The 24,197-nt window shown below is 39.5% G+C and overlaps 4 protein-coding genes across 7 annotated transcripts in view; 2 read left to right on the forward strand and 2 right to left on the reverse strand.

The window, feature by feature from the left end:
• Positions 1–8,360, forward strand: part of tp53bp1 (tumor protein p53 binding protein, 1) — a 21,356-nt gene extending 12,996 nt beyond the window's left edge. For 2 of the 4 annotated variants that reach the window (XM_053616869.1, XM_053616870.1), the window contains 13 exons: positions 408–678; positions 771–830; positions 1,828–1,977; positions 2,078–2,298; positions 2,784–2,915; positions 3,486–3,853; positions 3,988–4,179; positions 4,333–4,506; positions 5,652–5,840; positions 5,940–6,034; positions 6,132–6,328; positions 7,552–7,688; positions 8,056–8,360. In XM_053616869.1, the coding sequence (XP_053472844.1) occupies positions 408–678; positions 771–830; positions 1,828–1,977; positions 2,078–2,298; positions 2,784–2,915; positions 3,486–3,853; positions 3,988–4,179; positions 4,333–4,506; positions 5,652–5,840; positions 5,940–6,034; positions 6,132–6,328; positions 7,552–7,688; positions 8,056–8,237 (2,368 nt within the window). In that variant the 3' untranslated portion in view covers positions 8,238–8,360. The remainder of the gene's footprint in view (positions 1–407; positions 679–770; positions 831–1,827; positions 1,978–2,077; positions 2,299–2,783; positions 2,916–3,485; positions 3,854–3,987; positions 4,180–4,332; positions 4,507–5,651; positions 5,841–5,939; positions 6,035–6,131; positions 6,329–7,551; positions 7,689–8,055) is intronic. The other 2 variants (XM_053616871.1, XM_053616872.1) reach the window with 1 other exon arrangement.
• tubgcp4 (tubulin, gamma complex associated protein 4) lies at positions 7,484–17,337 on the reverse strand. Its single transcript, XM_053616873.1, has 18 exons — positions 17,146–17,337; positions 16,698–16,826; positions 15,745–15,867; positions 15,574–15,627; positions 15,430–15,486; positions 15,256–15,335; positions 14,817–15,018; positions 13,424–13,589; positions 13,228–13,352; positions 13,093–13,143; positions 12,682–12,787; positions 12,453–12,560; positions 11,496–11,640; positions 10,757–10,934; positions 10,533–10,667; positions 10,246–10,362; positions 8,658–8,797; positions 7,484–8,572 (listed from the first exon to the last, which is right to left on the reverse strand). The coding sequence occupies exons 1-18, from the start codon at positions 17,221–17,223 to the stop codon at positions 8,560–8,562; spliced, it is 2,007 nt and encodes a 668-aa protein (XP_053472848.1). The 5' UTR covers positions 17,224–17,337; the 3' UTR covers positions 7,484–8,559.
• Positions 17,338–17,379: 42 nt separating this feature from the next.
• cdkn2aip (CDKN2A interacting protein) lies at positions 17,380–20,577 on the forward strand. The gene is made up of 4 exons (XM_053616874.1): positions 17,380–17,499; positions 17,924–18,173; positions 18,270–18,391; positions 18,783–20,577. Exons 2-4 carry the CDS (start codon positions 17,926–17,928, stop codon positions 19,346–19,348), a joined length of 936 nt encoding a protein of 311 aa, XP_053472849.1. The 5' UTR covers positions 17,380–17,499; positions 17,924–17,925; the 3' UTR covers positions 19,349–20,577.
• A 56-nt stretch (positions 20,578–20,633) lies between these two features.
• Positions 20,634–23,557, reverse strand: cart3 (cocaine- and amphetamine-regulated transcript 3). Its single transcript, XM_053616875.1, has 3 exons — positions 23,264–23,557; positions 23,063–23,146; positions 20,634–21,802 (listed from the first exon to the last, which is right to left on the reverse strand). Exons 1-3 carry the CDS (start codon positions 23,435–23,437, stop codon positions 21,695–21,697), a joined length of 366 nt encoding a protein of 121 aa, XP_053472850.1. The 5' UTR covers positions 23,438–23,557; the 3' UTR covers positions 20,634–21,694.
• Between the last annotated feature and the right edge of the window lie 640 nt (positions 23,558–24,197).

Consider the following 24,197-nt stretch of genomic DNA (forward strand, 5'->3'; position numbering starts at 1 on the left):
TTATTATTATTATTATTATTATTATTATTATTATTAGTATTATTACATAGAAGGCATGCAAAGTTTGATTCAAATGAAAAAATTGGTTCAAAAGACCAATTACTTCATGGGACATCATTAATGACATCACTAGATTTAATTGCACAAGGACATGGGGGCCATTTCCAATTTGCATATTCATGCATATTTATAGATTCTTGCATTCTTTGAGGTTTAAGGTGTAGAGATGTTCTTGGGACCTTTTAGTAGTTGCCTCGGCATTCGGAAAATATAATTTCACTTTGTGATTCAACAGAGATTATTTTTAATGTTGTAAATATTAGCCTGTTTTAAACACTACCACCATATTGAAGCAGTTTAGCTCTTACCCATCTGCCATTATCTCTTTTTCTCCCCTGAACTACCAGACGTCTAAGCCAAACCGCCCTCCCGAGCAGCGAGAGCCCTGATCTGTCTCCCGAGGCAGTAGGTAATGGTACACCAGAGCAGTTATTACAGCAGACCAACGGCACTGTCATGCACTCAGAACCTCTGGCTGAGGTGCAGTCCTCCACAGCTAAAGAACATGAAGCTCCCAGCACTTCTGGACAGGCACCTCGCAAGTCACTCCCAGGCCAGAGAGCTATGTCTCAGCAAACCAGCGTGGGCTTGTCCTCAGCAGCAAGTCCTCTAAGCAAAGTAAGACATTCAGCATAGAATACATTGTATTAGGAGGGAAATTATGAACAGAGTTAAAACATTTTGTTTCTTCTGTTTTTTTTCCCCCCCAGAGAGCAGCATCCCAGCAGACCAGCTTTGATGCCTCAGGACCACAGCTCCCATCAGGCAGGGTAAGAGACTTCACTATTGATTAATATGATCAGATAATCAGCTCTTCTCAAATAATTCTGCTGATTATTATGATTATTTATGTACTACATTAGTCGCATACTAAATTGAAATTTCCTTAATAGACCGTGCTTCAAATGGTAAAGAATAAATTATGGTACTTTTTGGCATGTTAATCAAACCGTGTCGTATGTTACTTATAATAAAGAAGACCAAGATAAGAAGACAAATATTGTTCTGTTACTTGATTTTAAAGTCTTCAAATATTCAGATATCCATGACTGCTCCCCTTTTCGTGATGTTTGTGAATACATGTTTGAGTATTTTGGCTATCGTTCGGTGTCGCGTCATCTTCTGGCTTTGTTCAGGCCAGTTTACACCGAACACGCTTCTGTGATGTTTTTTTGTCACACAGAGCCATTGTTCTTTTGTTTTAACAAGCGTTTCAATACACACCACCTGCATTAGAGATGTGTAAAGTGAGCGTAAACTCCATAGAACTCCACTGAAACACTTTGTGTTCTCTGTGAACTTAACTTTCACTTAGTTTGTTTCTGAAACCAGAATAAACTGTTATTAGCTTGATAGTCCATTTGATTTTGTAGCTAGGTATGGGTAAAGAGGAGTACATGAACACAAAAAAAAAAAATCGGTGCTCAAAACCTAGAAGAGCTGATACTGTGAGTAACGGTCAACTTTGCGCACTGTTAATGGAATAAAAAAAGATCAGTTTATAAAATCTGAATCTCATTCATTTTTCAGCAAATTATTCTAATGTTAAGATTTGTTTTAAGGAACAGTGTGGCCAAAAAAAAAAAAGAATTGCACAAATTTCACTTTACCCAAAGTGTTGGGCCAAACTTTAAAATAAACTCTTCTACATGTCACTATGATTTTCTAAGATGACCAAGTGTTATTAACAAAGCTGTACAAAATAAAAGCTACCAGTGAGATGGCAACACTGATGTGCTCGCTTGTATTACTTTTTTTTTTTTTTAGGGGGAGCCAGTCACTCCAACCCGCTCACAGTCAGGCCCTTCTCACCGCAGACACGTCCGTACCATTCAAGAAGTGCGCACTACTATCACTCGCATTATCACTGACGTGTACTACGAAGATGGCAGGGAGGTGGACCGTAAGGTCGTTGAGGTGAGGCATCCTGTAGGAGAGTTTCAGCAGTGAAATTAGAGAACATATCAGGAGCTGACTTAAATTCAGATTATGTAATCATAATCTGTTTCTTCTCCAGGAGTCTGATGAGCCAGTGGTGGACCGCTGCGTCATGGACAGCGATGTCTCCCCTTCGCGTACAGGAAGCTCCATGACCTCAGGAGACCTGGCTGATGTGAGCTCGCTTTCGTCCAAGACTGCATCCCACTTCAGCTCCAGCGGGACCAGCAGCGGAGGTCCAGCTCCCAGCAGGATCGCTGACTTTGTCATGCCTCCCAGCCGTGGAGCAAAGACCGGCAGGTGAGTTGCTGTAGTGTCTGTCTTGTGGCCTCCGCGTGACCCCGCCTTAACACTCATACTATTCACTACTACTATTCCTTTCTACTGACAGTTGTGTACATGCCCTGGATTTAATTATGTATAATATATACAGCTACTCAAGTTCATTTTTGCCTCAGAGGAGAGATGAATTAACATGCGACGTGGCACATTCATATTTCACTATTACAATTAGCAGTGCTACAGAATTACATCAGTTCCTTTTTTTCATTTTGATATGTTAATGGACATCCCAAGCATATATGCAGCTGTCAGTGGCACTTAACTCTTCCAGTCTCTCTCTCTCCCCCTCTCTCTCACACACACAATGTGTAAACACATGACTTCAAGAGAACACTCATGGCCTGTACAGCTACTTCCCCCACTGCTGCTACTACACACTTGCTGGCTGAGGGCGCGTCTGTTGACCGCTCCGTCTGTGTGTGTGTGTGCATGTATGTTCTCAGCCCCAGGCGAGGGGGTAGACAGGCAGTGGGGTTAGAGCTAACAGGCGTTTGGGGTTCTCCGTTCACTGCCCCGCTGACCCCTCGAGGCCACGGGCGTCGAGGAAGACCCCCCTCACGTGGTCCACTGTCCAGGTGAGGGCTCACGGACTCGTTTCGTACATGATTCTATCCTTAAACGCCTCTTAAAACATGATGGGAACGGTAGAATTTCATCCAAATGTTAAGTGAAAGAAATAGGAACTGCCGATATGCTTACAAACAAGTAATGTTATAATCAAATATTTTCTATTTATTAATATCAAACGGTATTCCAAAATAGTCATTCTGGAAGTGCTGGATTTATTAGTAGTAGTAGTAGTAGTATTATTTGTACAGCATATTTAAGAACTTATTATTTATGTCAATAAATTAATCAAATAACATTTTAAAATATATTTTGTCGTCTTTTTAAACAACATTAACTTTAGTCGACTGTAAAAAGACATTGTGATAAGGTGGTGTTTCAATTAAACGTTCCTTCTGTATACACAAAAACATGTGGATGGAAACTCTCACTCTTAACATCTTTTGAAGTTAGTACCCTTTCATTCAAATTCTTACTAACCCTTCTGTCCCCAAAACCCTCTTAGTAGTAAGCCAGATGTGTCACTGCTGCCTTTATGACAATCTCTCTTGCTGATTGTTGCTGCTGCTCTCACTCAGAGGTGGAAGGTCAGCCCAGAGAGGAGGAGGTGCTCATGGCCCGGCCGTGTCTTCGTCTGAAGATGAGCACCTGGCTCGTACAAACGCACGTGTCCCCTCAGGCCGTTTGGACACACTGAACACCATGTCCCCTGAGAACAGTGCAGGGAGCAGTAGCTTCATCGGGCTGCGTGTGATGGCCAAGTGGTCGTCCAATTCATTTTTCTACTCGGGGACCATCACTCGGGACCTGGGAGAGAACCGCTTCCGGCTACTGTTCGACGACAATCAGGAGTGTGAGGCCCAGGGGAAGGACATCCTGCTGTGTGATCCCATTCCGCTGGAGACAGAGGTCACGGCGCTGACTGAGGAGGAGTACTTTAACACTGGTAAGAGGCTGGAGGGGAACCGAGAGGACGATTTAGCTAAAAAAACATTCATCAGTGTACTTCAGTGTTTCCCCCAAGTACCGTAAAATAAGCCGCGAAGGCTAAACATTTCTGTGTGTGTGTTTTGCTGACAGGTATAGTGAAGGCATATAAACGTCAAGGTGCTGAGTTGCTGTACTGCGTAGAGAAAGATGGCCAGAGCACATGGTACAGCAGGACTGCAGTGATTCTCACTTTGGATCAGGGCAACCGCCTGAGGGAACACTATGGCCTCGGGCCTTACGAGCCCTCCACTCCTCAGAACATGGCATCTGATATCAGCCTCGGTGTGTCCCACCTCATCCTTCTTATAGTTCTTTCCCCTACTTTTGAAGAAAAGATTTCTTGGGCAGAGAGTGAAAAAACATGAATTACTGCTGTTAATGTTTTTTGATGGTTAAGGAGCCCGTGTGTGCTAACAGTTCACGATCTCCCTGTAGACAACCTTGTAGAAGGAAAGCGGAGGCGTCGAGGAAACGGGAATGGGCCTGGTACGCCAAGCAGCAGCTCCACAAACAGCCCACGAACCCCAGCGAAAAGGAAACTTACGAGCTCCACGGAGGACGAGAGGACACCGGCAAAGAGAGGACGCAGAGGGGGTGGGGCCAGATCGGGTACGGATGCGGTGCACGGTCCGGACAGTGATTAATGACGTGCAGCAACAGCAGAACAGCCTGAACTGAGGACATTTTTAAAGCTCCTGTTTTTCAAATGCTTTTAATAATGGCTTCATGAATTTTATCCGTTTATTTTAATGTTCTAAATTGCATTATTGTGTAAGACATTCTGCATTTTAAACTCAGTTTCAAAATATGCATTAGATTTCGATTGCTTTTTAAAAAAAAAAAATAATAATCTTTTAGCCACACATGTACCCTGGTTTGGTGTCTTAGTGTTTTAACAAACCAGATATTTGACATAAATTTGTGCTTTTTCAAACCATTTGCAAACATGACTCGAGATCCCTTTCTTTGAGTTGTAATGAGCAGCAGATCCAGCTCTCGTATGGATGTTGGTATGTAGATTTTGGGTGCACTTGGAAAGGCAGGTGGAATTGGTGCGTGTGCTCACAGGGTGGTGGTTCATTTTATTTTGCATGTGCCAGTGCAAATGAATAGCACTAAATATGGTGTATGGGTTTCTAGTGTTTTAAAGAAATGGTTTGGCCAGAAAAAAATTGCCTCAGCAAAAGTTTACACACTTTTCTACTTGCCCTAAATGTAGTTTGGTGTTTGTTTGCTTCTTTTTTTTTATTTATTTTTTATTATAGCTATGAAGCTGATGGCTAACAATTAATGGAAGTCTGTCTCACCCAAAATCTATTCCATAAATACATGCTCAAATCTTTATATTCAACATTGATAAGTTTTAAATAGACTATTTAAAAAAATAAATAAATAAATTGAAAGTTTGAAGCTTAGTCATTTGAATTCTATTATATAATCACACTTAAGCATAGATTTTCAAATACAGATTATTTATGCTAAATTTATTAAAATTCTATTACATAGCTTCCATAATGGTGTTTGGATTTGAAGACTTGGGCATAGCTTTATACAAAAATGTTAGATGAGTGAGACCTCCATTACTTGTTCGCTACATTAAGTTTGAAACTAGAGGAAAACTAAAAAAAATAAAACAAGTCCGACACCATTTAAGTTAAGTAGAAAGTTGTCATTTAGATTTCCTTCTGGACCAATCCTTTCTTAATGTAATCACACTATGTATCTTACTCTTCTATATTAATATGTGGATTTAGGTTTGAGAATGGCTCCATGTGACACCTCTGGGAGTGGAGCTGAGATGCCTTCTGACACCAATGACCTACTGGTGAGCCACGGCCCTCTTCCTGAGAGCACGTCTCTCTTCATGGGCTTTGTCTTCATGTTAACTGCATCCTCTGACAACGACAGGAAGCCCAACCAGACTACCAGCGATGCAGAGGAAGGTGAGAAAAGAGGCTTCTTATCACAACTTGAACTCGATTTATTATTTCAAGCTGTGGATAGTCTGCCAGACTCTCGTCCCGTTTCCTTTTTGTCATTAGAATACGTGCCGACGGCTCCATATAACAAGCAGTACACCGAGAGGCAGTTAGAGGCTGGTGGAGGAATGATCCTTCCTGAATTTAATGAAGAACAGGTAAGACCTCATTTTGTGGCCGGTAGTAGTTTGAATTATTTCTGCAGCACTTGAAGTTTCTCAAGTCTAAAGGTTCCTGTGTGTTTTGTCCGTTTAGTGTAAAGCAGCGTATCAGAGCCTGTTGATCGCAGATAAGCATTGCCGCACGCAGACATACCTGCTGTGTGTGGCAGGTGGAGTTCCCTGTGTCTCTCAGATCTGGGTGCGAGACTGCTGTCAAGAGAAGAAGCTGATGAACTACAGGAACTACCTGCTTCCTGCTGGAGTCGGGCCTGAGAAACGAATCGTAGAATGGTAATTCAGGGCTTCCACATGTCCTGGAAGTTTATACACCAGTTGTATTTGAATTAATTAATTAATTAATTAATTAGGGTAGGTAATATGACCAAAATAGCATGAAACTTGAGAGAAAATATTTTGTGATAAACAATTTTTTAAAATTGAATTCAAGGATAAACTTAACGCTGAATTTTAAATCAGCTGTCTTCAATAGTTCCTAGCTTATTATAATTAAAAAAAAGAAAAGGAAAAAAGTTTCAGAAAAGTGTAACCGGATATAATTTATTGTGATATTGTATTGTAAATGTATTAATACAGTTCTGGCAAATTGTAAAGTTTCTGTTAAGTCTCATACACATTATTTTAGCATGATTTTCTCCTCTGGCAATATTGCTTACAATATCTTTTATATAAAATCAGAGGAAAACGGTCTCGATCTTCATTACTGGGGTCTCCAGTCTTATAGTGCGGTCATGACACAGCTTTTAGTACCGCCCACAAAACTCCATTTAAAAAAAGTGCAGAGAGCTGAAACAAGCTGAAAAATGACAATTAAATGGTAAAACAGTGCCTTCTAAGCATGATGTGTGCAAAATCCTCCAGTAATGAGATTATAATTCATTGGCTACCACAGACACAAATATTTCCTCCTTTTATAGGGTGCCATTTCTTTGTTTCATTTTTTCTTTCACCTTCTTTGTCTTAATCCAGTGGATTGCTTTCTTTCAAAACATTCAAAATCGTGAAATGATTGATTTGATTAAATTTATGCGTACAATGACTCATCGCCAATTATACGAGCCAAGCAATTGAGGTTCATATAAGTGAGTCTTATTTCTGAAATTTGTTTTGTAAATTGTTTACAAATACATTTATTTGTATCCAGCTTGATAAATACATTTGTTTGTATCCAGCTTGATAAATGAGGCTCAGTGGTCATATTCTGCATGATTCTTAGATACAGAGAGAGGAGTTTTAATCCAGCTGTTGGGATCGAAACAGCATTCAATAATTCTGTATACTTCACTCTGGATATTTCAGTAAAACTTATACAATGCTTCATGAGTTTTTTTTTTTTAGTGGTCGTACTGTTTACTTTAATGTTAAGGGTGTCACAGATGTGTCATGTATGAAAATAACTTCTTAAAAAGAAATGAATTTCCTAGAAAGTCATTGACAGTAAGATTTATTACATCCTAATTCAGAACAATTAAAAAAAAAAAATTATTTTCCCACAGGCATACACGCTGTAACCCTTTCAAAGCTCTGAAGGTCCTGCTGGTTTCAGAAGAACGTGTGGATTTGTGGACTTCGTTGCTCACCATGTGTGGAGCTGCAAAGGTCCAGCAACATAAACTAAGCAGCAACAGTTCTGGTAGGTTCTGCTTGGTTCACTTAAAGATATTCCACCTTATTTTTTTTTCTCTCTCATGAAATACTGCATATTTCTCACAGTGCAGCTTCTAGCTATACAAATTATATTTTTTCAGCATTCAGCAGGGGTCTGGTGTAGATCTGAAAGAGTGTGGAATTACGCCCCCACAAATGGATACTGAGTTGTCAAAATAGCACAATACACTTGATATATTTTTATTTCTTTCTTTTGCCTGCAATATGAAGCCTAGTCCAAATTGTTGACTTGTTTTTTCAGGATCAGTGAAAATAGTCAACCTGAAGACATGACTTCGCTTGTGAGGTTTTATAATTACACCTTGTGTGCTTTCCTTTGTCTTGGTTTGTAGATATTTTAGCAGAGGGGTTGGACCTGGTGGTGTCTGCGTGTCCTGCAGAGGTGCTGAAGTGTGTGACTGCCCTGAACACTCCCGTGGTGTCTCTGGAGTGGCTGGTTCAGTGTGTGATCTGTGGAGAACGTCTGGCCTATGACAGTCAGCCTGAATATCATCATGATTACTCTTCTTCTTAGGCTTGGTCTCTTCTGTATTTTTTTTAAACATCCTGTACTGTTTTAGCACCTGCCTGCTTTTACTGTATATAGTTTTAAAACTGTTTTTGGCATAATAAACTGTGTGTCTCCTTTTTTTTCCCCTTGGGTTTATTTTTATAATTCAGGTAGTAGTATTTACAAGTATAAATTTAGTATAACACATGGAAGACAACCCAACATAAATACCAGAAAGTGGACACGGTGTGTGTTAATACAACTGTATAATCATTATGTCTTGCAGTATGACTTCAGGGCATATTTACACAGTGTAGAATGAAGTAATGGTTCCTGCAGTTCTGTCTCAGAGCCCAAAACTGCCAGACACAAAGAAATACAAGTCTTACTACTGCTGTAATTAATTAACAATGTGACAAATGTTTTGAGCTTCACCACACGTACCTTCCCAGCGTGCCTCCTGACTGAGTGTAGTATTTGTTATAGTCCAGACGCAGCAGTAGCTGAGCCAGGTCTGAATTGATTTGGTGGTTACGCACACTGGAGAGGATCTTGAAGAGCAGGAACGACTGGCGGCTAAAACCCTGTTCAAACAACAGCACGGTTCATACTACAAAATTAGAGTTAGAATTACAGTGGGGTTATAATTTGGCAGCCTAGTTTTGGAAACTGCTGTTTTAATTAGTGATGCACTAATAATGGGCCAAAATCACACTCCAACCAGCCCACACAAACATGCTTCTATTTAAACACCCATCTCTAAGCCTCCATTACTCATCCCTCACTTGCTGAAGGATTACAGACTTTGTTTGCTCTGCCTTTATTTATATTCATCCTATATACAGGAACATGCCCACTACAGTGCAGAGCTCTTGCATGTCCCTCTGTAATTTGTGGATCAACAGGTTGTGTTCTTGAGATTCCAGTAGTGGATTTATGTTATTTAAAAAAAAAAAGCTTCGAACTGGCTACCAAGAATACTGGTCCAGTGTTTGTTGTTTCTTGGGGGGGGGGCATGCCCCCTCACCCAACCCAACACGCTGCTGACGCCCCCTCACCCAACCCAACACGCTGCTGACGCCCCCTCACCCAACCCAACACGCTGCTGACGCCCCCTCACCCAACCCAACACGCTGCTGACGCCCCCTCACCCAACCCAACACGCTGCTGACGCCCCCTCACCCAACCCAACACGCTGCTGACGCCCCCTCACCCAACCCAACACGCTGCTGACGCCCCCTCACCCAACCCAACACGCTGCTGACGCCCCCTCACCCAACCCAACACGCTGCTGACGCCCCCTCACCCAACCCAACACGCTGCTGACGCCCCCTCACCCAACCCAACACGCTGCTGACGCCCCCTCACCCATCCCCAACCCAACACCCTGCTGACACTCAAACCAGCCCATTTGGTACAGAACACACAGATCACACTTTTTCTTCATTCTGATGTTTGATGTGAACATTAACTAAAGCTCTTGACCTGTATCTGCATGATTTTTTGCATTGTGCTGCTACCACCCGATTGGCTGATTAGATATTTGCCTGAATGTACAGGTGTTTCTAATGAAGTGGACTGTGAGTATATATGTTTTTTGAGTCACAGAACAAATATATTCTATAATACAAGATTTAGGAGTTGCCCTGACAATCCTGTAATAGGATATGAATTGTTTATGATCGTACAGAAAGAGCACAACCGTGACAAGTCAGCAATGTAGTTCCCAGGGACTGCAGTTGAAATTTAGCTTTAAGCTGTTACAATACATATATTGTGAATTGTCCCTATACAAATAAATAAATCAATAAGTAAAACGGGTGCTGCTTTACCAGGCAGTCCCATTCGTTCTCATAAAACTTCTATAATATTGAGAAATCACAAGTCGTAAATACACAGATCGTGTTTCAAAGAGTACACTCCTGTAGTTACTAGTAGGTCGACCTTACAGCAAATTTACTCCTAACATTTTCCATTGGCCAACATTTTCAGTGCATGCCTAACTTCAACGTGAATACGATAACAGACTGACCTTCACCATAATGTCCAGCTGAGCTGCTCCTCTCTCGTCCAGTGGCCCCAGATTCTGACTCACCAGCAAACAGAAATTGTGACAGAGATCCAGAATCTCATTCAAACAATGAAACACCTAGGAAAGTCAGTTTTAGAGATTAAAAACAAACAAACAAACAAACAAACAAACAAACAAAAAAGACACTGCAAAGCATATGAATCGGGATTAATTCCCTAAAGGGGTATCAGGTCCAGACTCACACTCGTAATCAGTTTCACTGTAGTTATTAAAAATCTGAGACTTACTGGCTTCAGAAGGATGAAGGACTGGGCTAAGAGATTACTAAGGAAATGGTCATGAGCCAGACGAATGCTCTCAAAGTCTCGTGTCGAGTTAATCTGCTGCAAAAGCTGCGAAAACTGCGACTCCAAGACATCCACCTGAGCCGGGAAATGAATTGTACGAATGAGGGTCAGTGCTGAAAACCAGCTGCAAAATATAAAAAGATTTCCCTCAGGTAGCACAGTACCTGTAGGTAATACTGCAGGTTATCGACAAGGAACGCCATGTGGTTGCGCAGCCTCCATTTGACTGCATCGGTCTTGTTAGACTTTAAGTGTTTGCGCTGCATCTGTAGGGCCCAGCAGTGCTGCAGCTCTGACTGCACCCGGCGCACACTGAGCAGGTATCGAAACACTACGTTATACCTAAAGAGCAGCAGAAATACAACACAAGGATGAAAAGAAAAATTAAAAACATGAAGTTTTGAATACAGTACTGTGCAAAATGAGCTTTAAGTTTTATTCAGCATCTTCCAGAACCAGCCACGGTTCTTCTTGGGAGTTTGACTGTCACACTTGCTTCTTATTTTTGCAGCAGCCTTCATTATATTTGTGTCTGAAAAGTGTCTCTTACCATTTAATACGCTGCTTTCTTTATTGACATACAAACATTTTTCTGTAACATTTAATTTTGTGCTGGAAAACTAATGTTTGCGAATCTAAAATGTTTTTTGGACTGACTTGATCATGTAGAAGTCATAAAATAAAAATCTATAACGAAGTTTGTACTTAAAAAAAAATAGGGTGCCTAAGACTTTTGCACAGTACTGTGTATACACAGGGGTGACTTTGCTCCTGTATGGCCAGAGTTCACTCCTGTTTGCGAGTTGAATCAGAGCTGTTTTAACAGGAACTTCACCAAACTGTGGTGTGCTCTGGACATAGTGGAACAATACCCCTCACTCCACACATTTCTGCACAATTTACTTTTCCAGCACGGCAGGAGTGAAGAGAATGTGCAGGGGCCACTGCACTTTGTAGGCCAGTCCCAGTGCAGCCCAGCCTGTGGAAGGAGGCTCTCGAGGAGAAGACTCCTGAGGAGGTGTGGTGCCTTCTCGAGTCCCAGACGCCTCTGTAAACAGACACAGACAGAACATCTGCGTTAAAAGAATGCACGTTACACTGATCAGCTTTGCAGTTTCAGTGTAACAGGATCGTTGTAGGTCCTCAAAGAGTCTTAATCTGTCTAATTCTTAAATAAATATCAACAATTCAAATGAACGTGGGGTTACATTTTAGGCTACAGAATACTCTTGATCTGGCTGTCATTTGAATGTTTATAAAGTTGAGAGAAAAATTTGACATACCGTTAGGACAAAATTCATTCAAATCATTTCAACCAGCAAGTTTGCTAGGCTTCATCTTCCTTCGTTATCACAAGTCACAAAATTGGGTAAACATTATATGGTAAGATATTAAAAAAACAAACAAACTCAAAACTATAATAAACATCACATTATATTCCCACTGAAAGATACAAGGTCATTTGCACGAGGCAGGGGTGTCTGTTACCCGAATAATGACTTCATTTGTTTTATTCAAATAAGTGCCATGCAAGGGCTGCTGGGATACTGCAACAACATTAGCTGTATCTTGTACCAGCAATTAAAAAACTAAAGCTTCTATTTATACTAGATGACAATTTATAATACGATCACCACCTCCCCAAATGATTAACAAAAAGTCTTATTAGTGCTAATAATTCTAATCTGACTTTATTAGAAATCTGGCATCCACCACTAAGTGGTGCTATATGACTATAGACAAAAATCTCTTTGCAACAGATTTTTGCAAAAAAGTGTCTCTTAAATATATAAAAGGAGCTGCTCCTAAGCATTAAGCAAAAAAAAAAAAAAAAGTCAAGTCAAAGGTGTTGATGAGTACCTTTGGCATCTTTCCCTTGATAGTCAATAGTGAGATGCAAGAGGGGTAACAGGTTGTCATCATCAAGCAGAACCTTATGAGCAGCTTGCTGAAACGCCACATTCACATCTGGAAAAATGTGTTGGAGTGATAACTATCTGACAGCAATGATCATTAATCAATTATTACAATTAAATCTTTTTTTTTTTGTTATAAATGACAACAAATCACCAGCTCACATCACACACACCGTGTTCTGTCACAGCTGAGGGTGGGGTCTTAAGCATGTGCTGGGCAAGGTCAATGAAGACTTGATAAAGTTCACCACGTCCCAACAAATAAAAATCCTTTATGATCTACGGGGGAGAAAAACATTTATGTACAGCAATTAAAGGTGGACATAGAAAAAAGGTGGTAAAAGAAATTTGACACACAGTTAGCAATATACAAGTATACAGTATACATACACACTACGATACACAAATACATTTCGAAAACTAATAATAACTTTAAATAACCTGATTACTGGTAACACTGCAATATTTTGCATTACAGACCGTTTATCATAGCTAAATTTATCATTATATCAATACTATATCATCATCATCATCATCATCATCACTCCTTAGCATCACTGTTTATACTATATCCTCCTGTTTACCTTGAGTTGGCCCAAAAGATCAGATTCTTCCACCATCAAAGTCCAAAGATGCTATAAGATGAAAAAGAAGAAAAAGGTATTGTGTGCATTTAAAAACAACAACACCACCACACTACACTGTGCCTCATAACCAACCTCAGCAACTGTACTTCGAATTCCATCGATTACATTCTCGAAGTCCACCAGGCTGAAAAGTGGCTGCTGTTTCAGTCTGTGGAGCTCTGCAGCAAACGTGTCCTCTTGGTGTTTCAGTATGGAACCTGCATTAGACAGATTAAAGCATGTACTCTATAGACTCAAATACAAAATAATGTATCTAGTGTGGTCTTACCAGCTCTAGAGGGACTTTGGTTGTGGTTCTCAAACATTTGCACCGATTCCCCGACAAAGAGGATTTTTTCAGCTACTCGTACAGGAATGTATGAGGGAAGCATCTCGACACGCAGGGAAAACTGCTGCAGGGACGGGGCCAGCATATTCTCCTCCTCGATCAGCCTCTACAAAGGAAGAACATCAGAAACGCTCAGAACATCCGACAAGCCAAGCTATTTTCAGCACAATATTTTTTCTTTCATTAAGCAAAAGGCTTTGGACGTTGAGGTCATTTCTGGGCTGGGGGTATGTTTACATTCCCTCCCGTTTCAAAATGAGACAGTTCATCTCAACAGTGTCGACTACAAGCATGGATTTTAACAGAACATTAGAAAAGGTAACAGTACTAAGTGTTAAGATAAAACGGATTAAAAACATTGATTAAAACCAGGAAAATCTGAGATTGTTCCTCCATTATAGAACCCACACAAACATGCTTGGAACATTTTCCTCCTAGACTGTAGAATGATGAAGTTATGAGCTCTTAGATTAAGCTGCAAGCAGATTATAGGCTTTTAGAACCAATGGACAAACGTGTTACAAAATTGTATTAAATTATGTCACAGAAACACCTTCATGTCAGGGGTATAAAGATTCAGCAATTCAAAACAGTACACAGGTCTCAAGATTGAACAGTCAATTCAGTCCATACAGTATTTCTGAGTTTTTTTGTTATTGTTGCAGACAAAAATGCTTGATTTTTCTGTGACATTTAAAAAAATTGTGATGTGACTTGTGGAGGTTTTTGTGCTTTTTTTTTTTTTTCCTCCAGAAGACAACTTGTATTGGCAAAATTGCAATTGCACGAAAATGTTTTGCATGGTCTTTTGCAGTGCTGTTTGTTGGTAAATGAGACCTTTTAGCTGTACTCATGAGCGTTGTGATGATGCCACATGACGCATCTTGGCCCAAACTGGCGGTAATTTTGGAAAACTACAAGCTCCTCCGAATATTGTGGAGTTTGCTTTAATTTCTGCGATTGCAAAATCCTGGAGGGACTGATTTATCGAGCTACACTGTCAGGAAAAATAGTGAGGCAATTGCAACTCAATATTGGTCTCTCTGTATACAGAATCACATGCACAGCTCTTTCTTATTACTGATATAATAATGTTTAGAACCAATATCAATTGATATTCTCTGCTGGTCACGTCCAGTAAAATGGGCATGGCCCATGTGCTGCTCAGGTCCAATGAAAGAACACTGCCTCCCAATCCCAGAACTCTTTGTGGTGTGCTTGTCTTTATGCATCACTTTATGTTGTGCTAAACCACATCATGTGCATCATGTCAACTTGGAGGCATAGACATACAGCCCTATTTCATTTGCAGTGACTCAGAGCAATTTCTCACCAGGTCTTGCAACTCTCTAAGTTGTTTCCCACTCAGACCGCCAATGCCAAGGTCCTCCTCCTCTTCTTCCTGTGCTGCTGCGGCTCCTCCTGCGCTGGGGCCTTGCCTCACGAAGAACTCCTCACTCTGGTCCAGGAGCAGGCCATGCAGCATCCATGCAGCCAGCTGCTTGTACATCACTCCATGGCACACTGCAAGAATCCTGCTCAAGCAAAATATTTGTTAGAAGATAACCCGTCGAGTCAAACTGGAATCAGACACGATCATTTACACACCTTATGTCTGTTTACACTTTTTTACAGCATTAATCATGCCAAGATATCCAGAAGTGAACTCACAAACCTCTAGTCTGATTTTAATCATGTCCAAGTTGTATTAGTGTCCCAAAGCTACGACTGAAGGCAGTGTGTACTGATATTTGATTTAATAAGGCACTCACTTTTCCAAGGCCATCCGAACAGGCGGCAGTCCTCCACAGCTGTGCTTGTAAACAGTCTCCAGAATCTGACAGCCATGAATCTGATCAGAGCAAGAAAGAGGAAGTTTAACATATTTCATTCACACACACTTGTGATTATTTATGTCAATGTGCAGAAAACATGAAGCCACGAACCTTTTGAGATTTGATGGTCTCCACAACAACCATTACAGAGGGGAACAGCAACTGAAACTGATTAGCAGGACAGAGAGAGTGTGATCAGGTTTGTCATTTAGTTTAACGGCTCTGAGTGGAGGGTTCAAATGAAATGTTCACTACCTGTTCCAGCTTGTAGTTCACATGGGAAATGGAGAGATGTGGATCACCAAGAAACTGCAAAAATGTAAACAGAAAAAAAAGGACTGATTTCAGTCTCAAATGTGATATTCATATTAAAGATGAATGACATTTGAACAGTACGTGATGTTTTCCTGTCGGACCATGTCACACCTCTTGTTCAAGATCTAGTAATGCTTGTCTGTAAGGCTGCAACATGGAGTGTAGGCCAGTGCAGAAAGCCCTCAGGTATATCCCATGTAATCCACTTTGGCTCGGCTGGCTCGAGTGGTGCTCCTGGATATAGCAAATTAGAAATCAGAGACAGAGAAAAAGCTCTACATGTTCCTTTTGAACTAGGCATGTTCCAATCAGATACTGAGTATGGATATCAGGCCTATACTGGCTTGAATGGCTAATCCAGAAATACTGTACTTATACAGGTGCATCTTAAAAAATTAAAATATCGGGAAAAGTTCGTTTTTTCCCGTAATTTAATTCAAAAAGTGGAACTTTCATATTTTCTAGATTCATTACACATAAAATGAACTATTTCAAGCCCTTTTTGTTTTAATCTTCATGATTACAGCTTACAGCTCATGGAAATCAAAAATAAAGTATCTCAAAATATTAGAATAAAGAATTTATAATACAGAAATGTCGACCTGAGAAAATCTCTAATCAGCTAATTAACTCAAAACACCTGCAAAGGTTTCCTGAGCTTTTAATCTCTCAGTCTGGCTCAGTACTGCGCACACAACCACGATCAATTTACAGATGAAAGTAAATTTTGTATTTCATTCAGAAATCGAGGTCCCAGAGTCTGGAGGAAGAGTGGAGAGGCACAGAATCCAAGTTAGCTTGATGTCCAGTGTGTACACTTGTACACTGTTAACTCATGTAACCTTTAACAACATGCTTCTGATGTTTTGCATAGTTTAACAAGAAGTCGGTACAGTGACTCAGAGGAACAAATCAGATCAATATCAAGTACCGGCCAATACTCAGACCTCTGATACCAGTATTGTATTTAAACAAGGGGTTCTGTACATGCCTAGCTAGAACACGATAAATAAGTAAATAAATAAATAAATAAATAAATAAATAAATAAATACACTGCTCCTACTTGTTGGTGGACATGACCCGTGTGTTGCTCTATAAACTCTGTGAACCGCACATAGTCTGTGCCCATCTTACACAGCCGGTTCAGGACACTGGTTTCACTAGGATGGAGAAATGGCAGATCCTGGGACACCTGCAAAAATTAACGCACAGTGATTCAACTCCAAGTGACTCCATGTTAGAAATACAGAGCACTATGCAGAGTGTAAGAAATCTACATGGGGATCAACTGGGATTCAACTATTGACTTCATTTAAAAAATAATAATAATTAGGTAGCTAAAACATTCATTTTCTTCCCAACTTACACCATGCATGAAGACTGTTATTAAATGATATTAAATATTTTGCAAATTAGTACATTATTCATTAGCTAGTTACAGCATGCGTGCAGATCAGGTAAACATCTGAAATTAGCATCACATTAGACATTTATTAGTAATAAATAAATACCTGTAAACCATTTCGTTTATTCCATGTAATTATGGTACCAGGATACCCGCTTAAAGCAAGCAGCAACTCGTGGATCATCGTTACATCAACCTTTAATCCAAAAGCTATTAATTAAGACTTCCTAACAACGTAGTATCCATTGAACCACTAACGCCTATCTATCATAAACACCGCCAATTGTGCGTCGCCTTCTGATGACGTCCTAAGCATAAACTGCGCTAGACTGGCAGGCGAACTTGAATGACGCACCCGGAAGTGACTTTCAACAGACGGATATTTTGCTTATATTGTTGCTAGCGGTATTTGATTAATGTTACCTGGTTATGTAGAATCGGTGAAAGGAACTCTTTAAAGGTTAATGCGTTATGTAGTACTTTTTTGTGTGTGTGATTCATGTCATATTACAAGTATTCAATTTAGTTTATATAATAACATGATGCAAGTGAAATGAGCAGCGGTGGACGGCTAGCTAGGTTTCTAATCCTGCTAACACGCTATAATGATAAACGTCTCATGGTTTAATATATCGAGTAATAATGATGATATTTATACATAAGGGAATAGAGCTTGAATATATCTCATGCGTTACTGTAGCAGTTAAGTGTTGCTATATATTTTCAGGTATATTATCACATGCTGGATAGCTACCTTGTTGTTATTAAGGAAACATTAACCAAAAAGCTAATATTGCTGACAAAAGTTTAGTGGAAACATATCCAAAATGTGTTTGTATAAAGGAAAACTAATCTGATATTTTTGTTGTTCTGTTTTATTCCAGTGATGGCAGAGGGGAGCAACAGACAGGATGTTGTTTCTGAGTACCTTCAGCAAAACCCTCACCTGGCACACTGGGTGGAATCCTTAAGAGAACTCTCCGAGACAAATAAGCACTGGCATGCAAGGCGAGAGTTTGTTCTGCGCAATATGGAGGTCTTTCCTACCATCCAACCAGGGATCCCAAGTTCCAGTCTGGACAGGCTTCTTTCTCTGTCCAAGGTTTGGGCCAACCAGACGTTCTTGGGCTGTAGGTACGTGCTCGGTCCTGACGTTCACCTGCATACCTGTGTTTTTCATAGCCGCGAGTCGAGTTTGACTTTTTTTTTTATTGTGTGCTTTTATTGTAGCTATCCCCAACCTGTGATGGACAAGGTGAAAGAGATGGCAGAAGGGATTGGTGTGAACAAAAGTCCTGTGCAAATGACAAAAGATGAGTTCGTAGGAAAAGGAAAGAGGCCATCTGTTTCAGGTGTGAGAGTGCAATAGTCTTAGGAGTCATCATCTCTGAACTTAAAGCAATTAGCTTTGTTCATAGATTTTAAGGACAAGATTTGACACCTCATGAAATCTGAAATTTTAACAGGAGACAAATTGGCTAGATTTTTAAAATATGGTTTAGATTTTTTTTAAAAATACAAAAATGTCTGGAGTAGTGTAATATAGAAAAAGAAATAAAGAAATAAATGATAAATGAATATAGTCCAGTAATTTTATTTTGGCCAAAAATGAACATGTTCTCTCCTTTTAGATCAGTCCACCTTTACACCCTTTTTGGATCTTTTAATTAAATTAAGATAATCACAACATTCACAATCACTGATTATGAGTGCTTTTCACTTCTATTTCCAACTTATGTGCAGCCGTGGATGCTGAGAGCTGTGTTAAGAAACACAAAACCGTTCCTAACGACTCTGACAGTAAAGCCGGAGAACAAAATACTGACTGTCCGAACGCTGCTGCTGTCAAATCAGGTCCCCTACCCGAGGCCCCTGCAGAACATCAGCCCTTCTTTAACCGGCTTTATAAAACAGTGGCATGGAAACTGGTGTCTGCAGGAGGCTTTGGACCCAACCTGGATCACTTTGAGATCCTGCGCACCTGTGTGGAGTCATGCAAGGCCAGCCTTACTTGTGTATTCGTGCCTCTCAAAGACATTCCTGACCTGCCTGCCGGCTGCACCCAAAGAGAGGGCCAGGTGTGTGAACTGCGCTGCCATGCTGTCTACGTAGGCACAGGATACGGCCGTGACGAATGTGCAGCGAGGGCCATGGCCTCAAAGGAGGCCCTTAAAACATTTCAGGGCCGGAAGGTGATGGTGAAGATCTGTCGTCGCAGGTTTCAGGGTCGAGATGTAGAGGATTTGGTCCTGTTGGACGAACAGCCGAGAAGCTCGATTTTGCCTCCCGCTCTTAGCTATCCTTTTTAAGTCTAATTAGTACATTTCTGTCTCTTTGTGCATTACAACTGCTAATTTTGTTCGGTAAAGACATTTCCGGTGCGGTTATGAGTTCATGTTGATGATGGAAGGTTCAGGGCTGTAGTGATCGCGTTTTATACGCTGAAATGTTTGATGTGCATTTAACACCGATCAGAAACTGGCAACAGGTCTTTTTGGATAAGACCGTTCAGAGTGCAAACTTAAGTGTGTAGGTTTGTTTAGAGTCTATTGGTTGTCATTTCGAACTTTACGCTAACTTGACTTTGGTCTGTATATAAGCTAATGCTGAATTAATAAGCAAACTACACTTGGCATCTTTACGTTCTAAAATCTCTCGCATTTCGTTCTGTTTTAAGATATTTCAAATGGTTTCACTCATTTCATTTATGAGGACATGTACGTTTCATCTCAATCGTTGATGTCCTTCTTATATGTTAATGTAAAACGAGTTAGGATTATTTAAGTGTATATGCTTTTGATGGATTTAAGCCTGAATCTGTTGTCATGGTTCTTCTTCTTAGAGCAGCTAGTACTAAACTTTGAATTTGACCTTAATCTCATTACCTTAATCCAGGTTTTGTATTACTGAAACACTGGCTAAATATTTTTGAAAATACATAATTTTCCCTGTTTTGACAGCAGATAAAACGGTCAATATTACATGCTGAAATCAAAGCCCTTGAGTTCTGTATGTACTTAATAAAATATCCCCTGTTTCACAAAATGTGCTTTACTACATTGGTTTAGTTTTTATTATAATTCACTTTAAAAAAAAAATAATAATAATAACAATCCTGGCATTTAATTAATGGATTCACATTTTTGGTCATCATACAGAACTATCTATATTTTCAGCTGAAGAAATTGATGTTTGAAGTAAGCATATGTTGAACAATCCAAATACTGTATATTATTTAACACCCTGTAGTTGTTTGCTTATATATCAAGCATTCGAGTCATTTTTAGTAAGCAATAGATAATAGGAAACATTAAGTAAGCAGTTAAAGTGAATTGAGAAATGTTTGCAACTTTTTATTTTATTGAAACGATCTACATTTAATTGGAGAAGTCCTAGGTCTTTTAATAAAAAGTTTTTCCATCAAAAAGTCATGGTAGGACTTGTTTAGTATTTTTTTGTAGTTAATAGGCATTGTGTATTGTTTTGTTTCATCAGTGTCACAAATTGTGATGAAATTAATAAAACAGAATAAACTCCAGGATTTCAAGCACATTTTGTCTGCAACTCACACTTACTGAATGTAATAACGCAATACTCGGACGTATCTACAATTTCTCTTGCTTTATTAATGCCTCCTGTTTAGTGACCTTTCATTCTCATATCAGTCATATCTTGAAGGCATCATCTTAATTGGTCAGTATAAGATGATAAAGATTTTAAGGAGTTCTTGAGTCACGCCAAGTTTTTGCCCTACAGACCGGCATGGCAAAACATTGTGAAACTTAAAACCACCACCAGTACACACATAGCTTTAGGTATAAATATTTTTTAATGCATTTCAATGAAGCTTGATTTGAATCTCACGTGCGCGCACACGCCCTGTGGATTCCTCTGGAACGTTTTGTAAATATTAATAAACGGTAGTGAAACTAATATGAAGTGAAAGCGCACAGTCAGAGGCCTGAATTGATGGACAGTTGACGCAATTTTGATGTACGTGATGAAGGGTGGTTTTGTGCTGACCTTCACAAATGGGTAGCCTCGGAGGGACGCTTTATTTATGCAGAGACTGACTGTGAAAGTTCTGTGCCTTTCAATCCTCTCCTCTCCTCTGGGATGCAAACTCATGAGTTTAGAGTCAGTTAAAGCTTTCACAAGCAAATCATTTATGGTGACTGGACAAGCGTCTCTACAAAGACATACCCTGCATTACATAAGATTAAAGGATCAGATTTAGATGTAAGACATCAATCAAAATGTCCTAGATGTGTTATGACAGCGTCTCTCACTCACTGCTGGTGTCCCTTTTCATGCTGTGTGACTCCTTGTTTCATAATCAGCTGCTGCTCTGAAAACTAAAGCTATATCCAGTTATTTTTAATTAAGGATTGATGTGTGTTAAATGAATGAACATCATGCATGGGAACATCATTATTGCAAAGAAAAATATTGGACAAGTGTTTGCAACTCAGTCGCACTTTAATAACTTTATTATTATATTATATTATATTATATAACGAAATAAATCCATTGATATGGGGTTTCATTAAAACAATGATGACAGACAAAATGTACATATGTACATCAAAAACGTGAATGAACTCAAAATTAAATTAATTTAATGAATCCATTTCCAAGTGGACGTAATGGAATGATTATAAGCACTTGAGCAGGTAGGTGTTGCAAGCCGCTCCGATCGGACAGTCACACATCCTGCCGATACGCGAGCCTTTCCGCATGGCACACTGCTGCCCGACCCCACACTGCAATTACACAATGAAGAGAAAAAAAACAATCAACATCAAATTGACATTGAGAGCAAAAGTTTGCATCCCCTGTGTTTTTTGAATGGAAAAAGGAAAATGCACCTTTATTTTACAACCTACCTTCTAACATCATAATTCCTTCCTATACTTTCCTTCTGGCCACAGGTATAGACTATCCATGTGCAGAAAGGCCAGCTATGGCAGGAATTTTGTTCCTATGGCTATACGAGCATTAAACACATAGGTACTCAGCCATTGTGATGACAGATGCATTTGTTATATGATGTCCTGATGTTTTTCTCCTTGTCCCCTTCTCCCCTCTATGCCTGTGATTGTTTATGAAGGTTTATATGTATGATGTTATGTTTTTGTACGCATCCACTGTGGAAACAAATTTCCTCTTTGAGGACCAATAAATGATCTATCTATTTATCTATCTATAATGGATGGGAGCATATTTCAAAAATGTGCACAAAATTGCATACAACAAAGCAATAATCCAAGAGATAAGTCAAAAAAGAATAATAATTTGAAAAGATAGTTGTACCACTTCTGACCCTCAGAGTCCGTTTTTGAATGCAGTGTATGAAATCTCAGAGTTAGAACAGATATTTAAAACAAAATAGGTAAAGATTGTTCAAGTGACCCAAATGCTGCTCAGAAGATATACAGTAGAATAAAGGTTATGAAGGGAAAGGGTGGGTGTACATGAAATTGTTACAGAATATTTATCAGAAAGAAGGTTATTTTTTTTCCCACTATTATTGAAACATTTTATTGTTATAAATCACATTTCTTCGTCTTGATTTAGGGCTTTGCAAAGTTTACACATATATTTAGTGTATAGTGTTTATAGCAGAGGTTCCGAATCCAGACCCATTTGTGGTTCTGTTTTGGATCTGTTTCAAGTATACTCAGAGCTGGGATGGACTGAATATGGGCACTGACTGAGAGCGATGGTTTACAACATCGTTATTCGATAATAAGTAAGTACACACCAAAGTTCCTTATGTTTCATTAACACCTACAGAACTGAATTAACATCTGCTGTGTTCATTTGTACTTAAACATGATAGATATTCAATCAACAGCATTTTAATGCGTTATACCACTTTATGTGAACAATATTATACGTATATGTATCATCATTAAAAATATTCATTAAATAAAATGAAAGAAATTACATAAAATTGTACGACCTGTCATATTGTGCAGTCTATGTGTCTATATCGAAGAGCCCTTAATGGTTTTACTCACCGTGGGAACTCGGCTAAACTTCTTTTCCCAAATTGAGATCCGTTTGCTCTGCAGCTTTTCCAAAACATCATGCAGAGCCCCAAGCTGTGGACACGATGCAGAAATGTAATTCAATTCAATTCAGATACAACTCATTTTTGAAACACTACCAAAGAGACATCAGTGTATTTTTTCTCTGCATTATTCAGGAGTAGAGCTTACAAGCTCTTTCTGGCTGGTTAAATTAGGCTCTTTAGGGTAGAAGTTCCTCAGGGCTCTCCTGTCTATATCCACCGCCTCCTCGTCATCTAGATGGTAAATTTCATTGCCAGAGGCGCAGGACAACAGCACGGCGCACACCATCACACACACTCTGCAGCTCTGCATGCTCTTCATCTTCTCATGTGCTTCCCAACGATGCCATCAATTTATATCTGTCTCTGTCTGTGGTTTCGTTTGCTCCACCTTTCACCGTTGATGGAGTTCATGCGTAAAGGAAACGCCTGATGTGACTCATTTTGCAAAGTTGCTGGGGAGGGCTGTAGCATCTCTGTGTTAAAACATGTACTCAGTTGCAGTCGTTGGAATTTATTACATAGACAAATAAAATATTCATGCTTAAATAATATTGTTTGCTCAGAAGTAGACATTCTAAAATGGGCATGCTGTATTAAAAGGCTTAAGCTCAGTTAAGACCTGATTAATAGGTTTTGGCAGCTTTTCTTTCATTTCGATTCATATTGTATATACTGCATGCTGTATTTAATGACTTTCTCGATGGAATGTTCTTTTGTTATTTGATCTACAGTACCCACTCGTTACAAAATCGCTTATTTCTGACTGTCAGTCATCTAAATCTTTTGAGTTTGATTAGGAACATTGTTCTAAATCACCATTTGATCAAATAATTATGTTATTATTCATTCCAAACACACACTGTTATTTTGCTGTTGTTTTGTTATTATTCATTCCAAACACACACTGTTATTTTGCTGTTGTTTTGTTATTATTCATTCCAAACACACACTGTTATTTTGCTGTTGTTTTGATCACTTTTCCCCCCCAATGCTATGTACATTTGCAGCAATTTTTAACTAAAGACAAGCAACTCCGTTTGCTAAACTCAGTTCACCTCATGAGTCATCCAGTTCCAATT

The sequence above is a fragment of the Ictalurus furcatus genome, chromosome 27, assembly GCF_023375685.1.
Source record: "Ictalurus furcatus strain D&B chromosome 27, Billie_1.0, whole genome shotgun sequence".
Taxonomy (NCBI): Eukaryota; Metazoa; Chordata; class Actinopteri; order Siluriformes; family Ictaluridae; genus Ictalurus; species Ictalurus furcatus.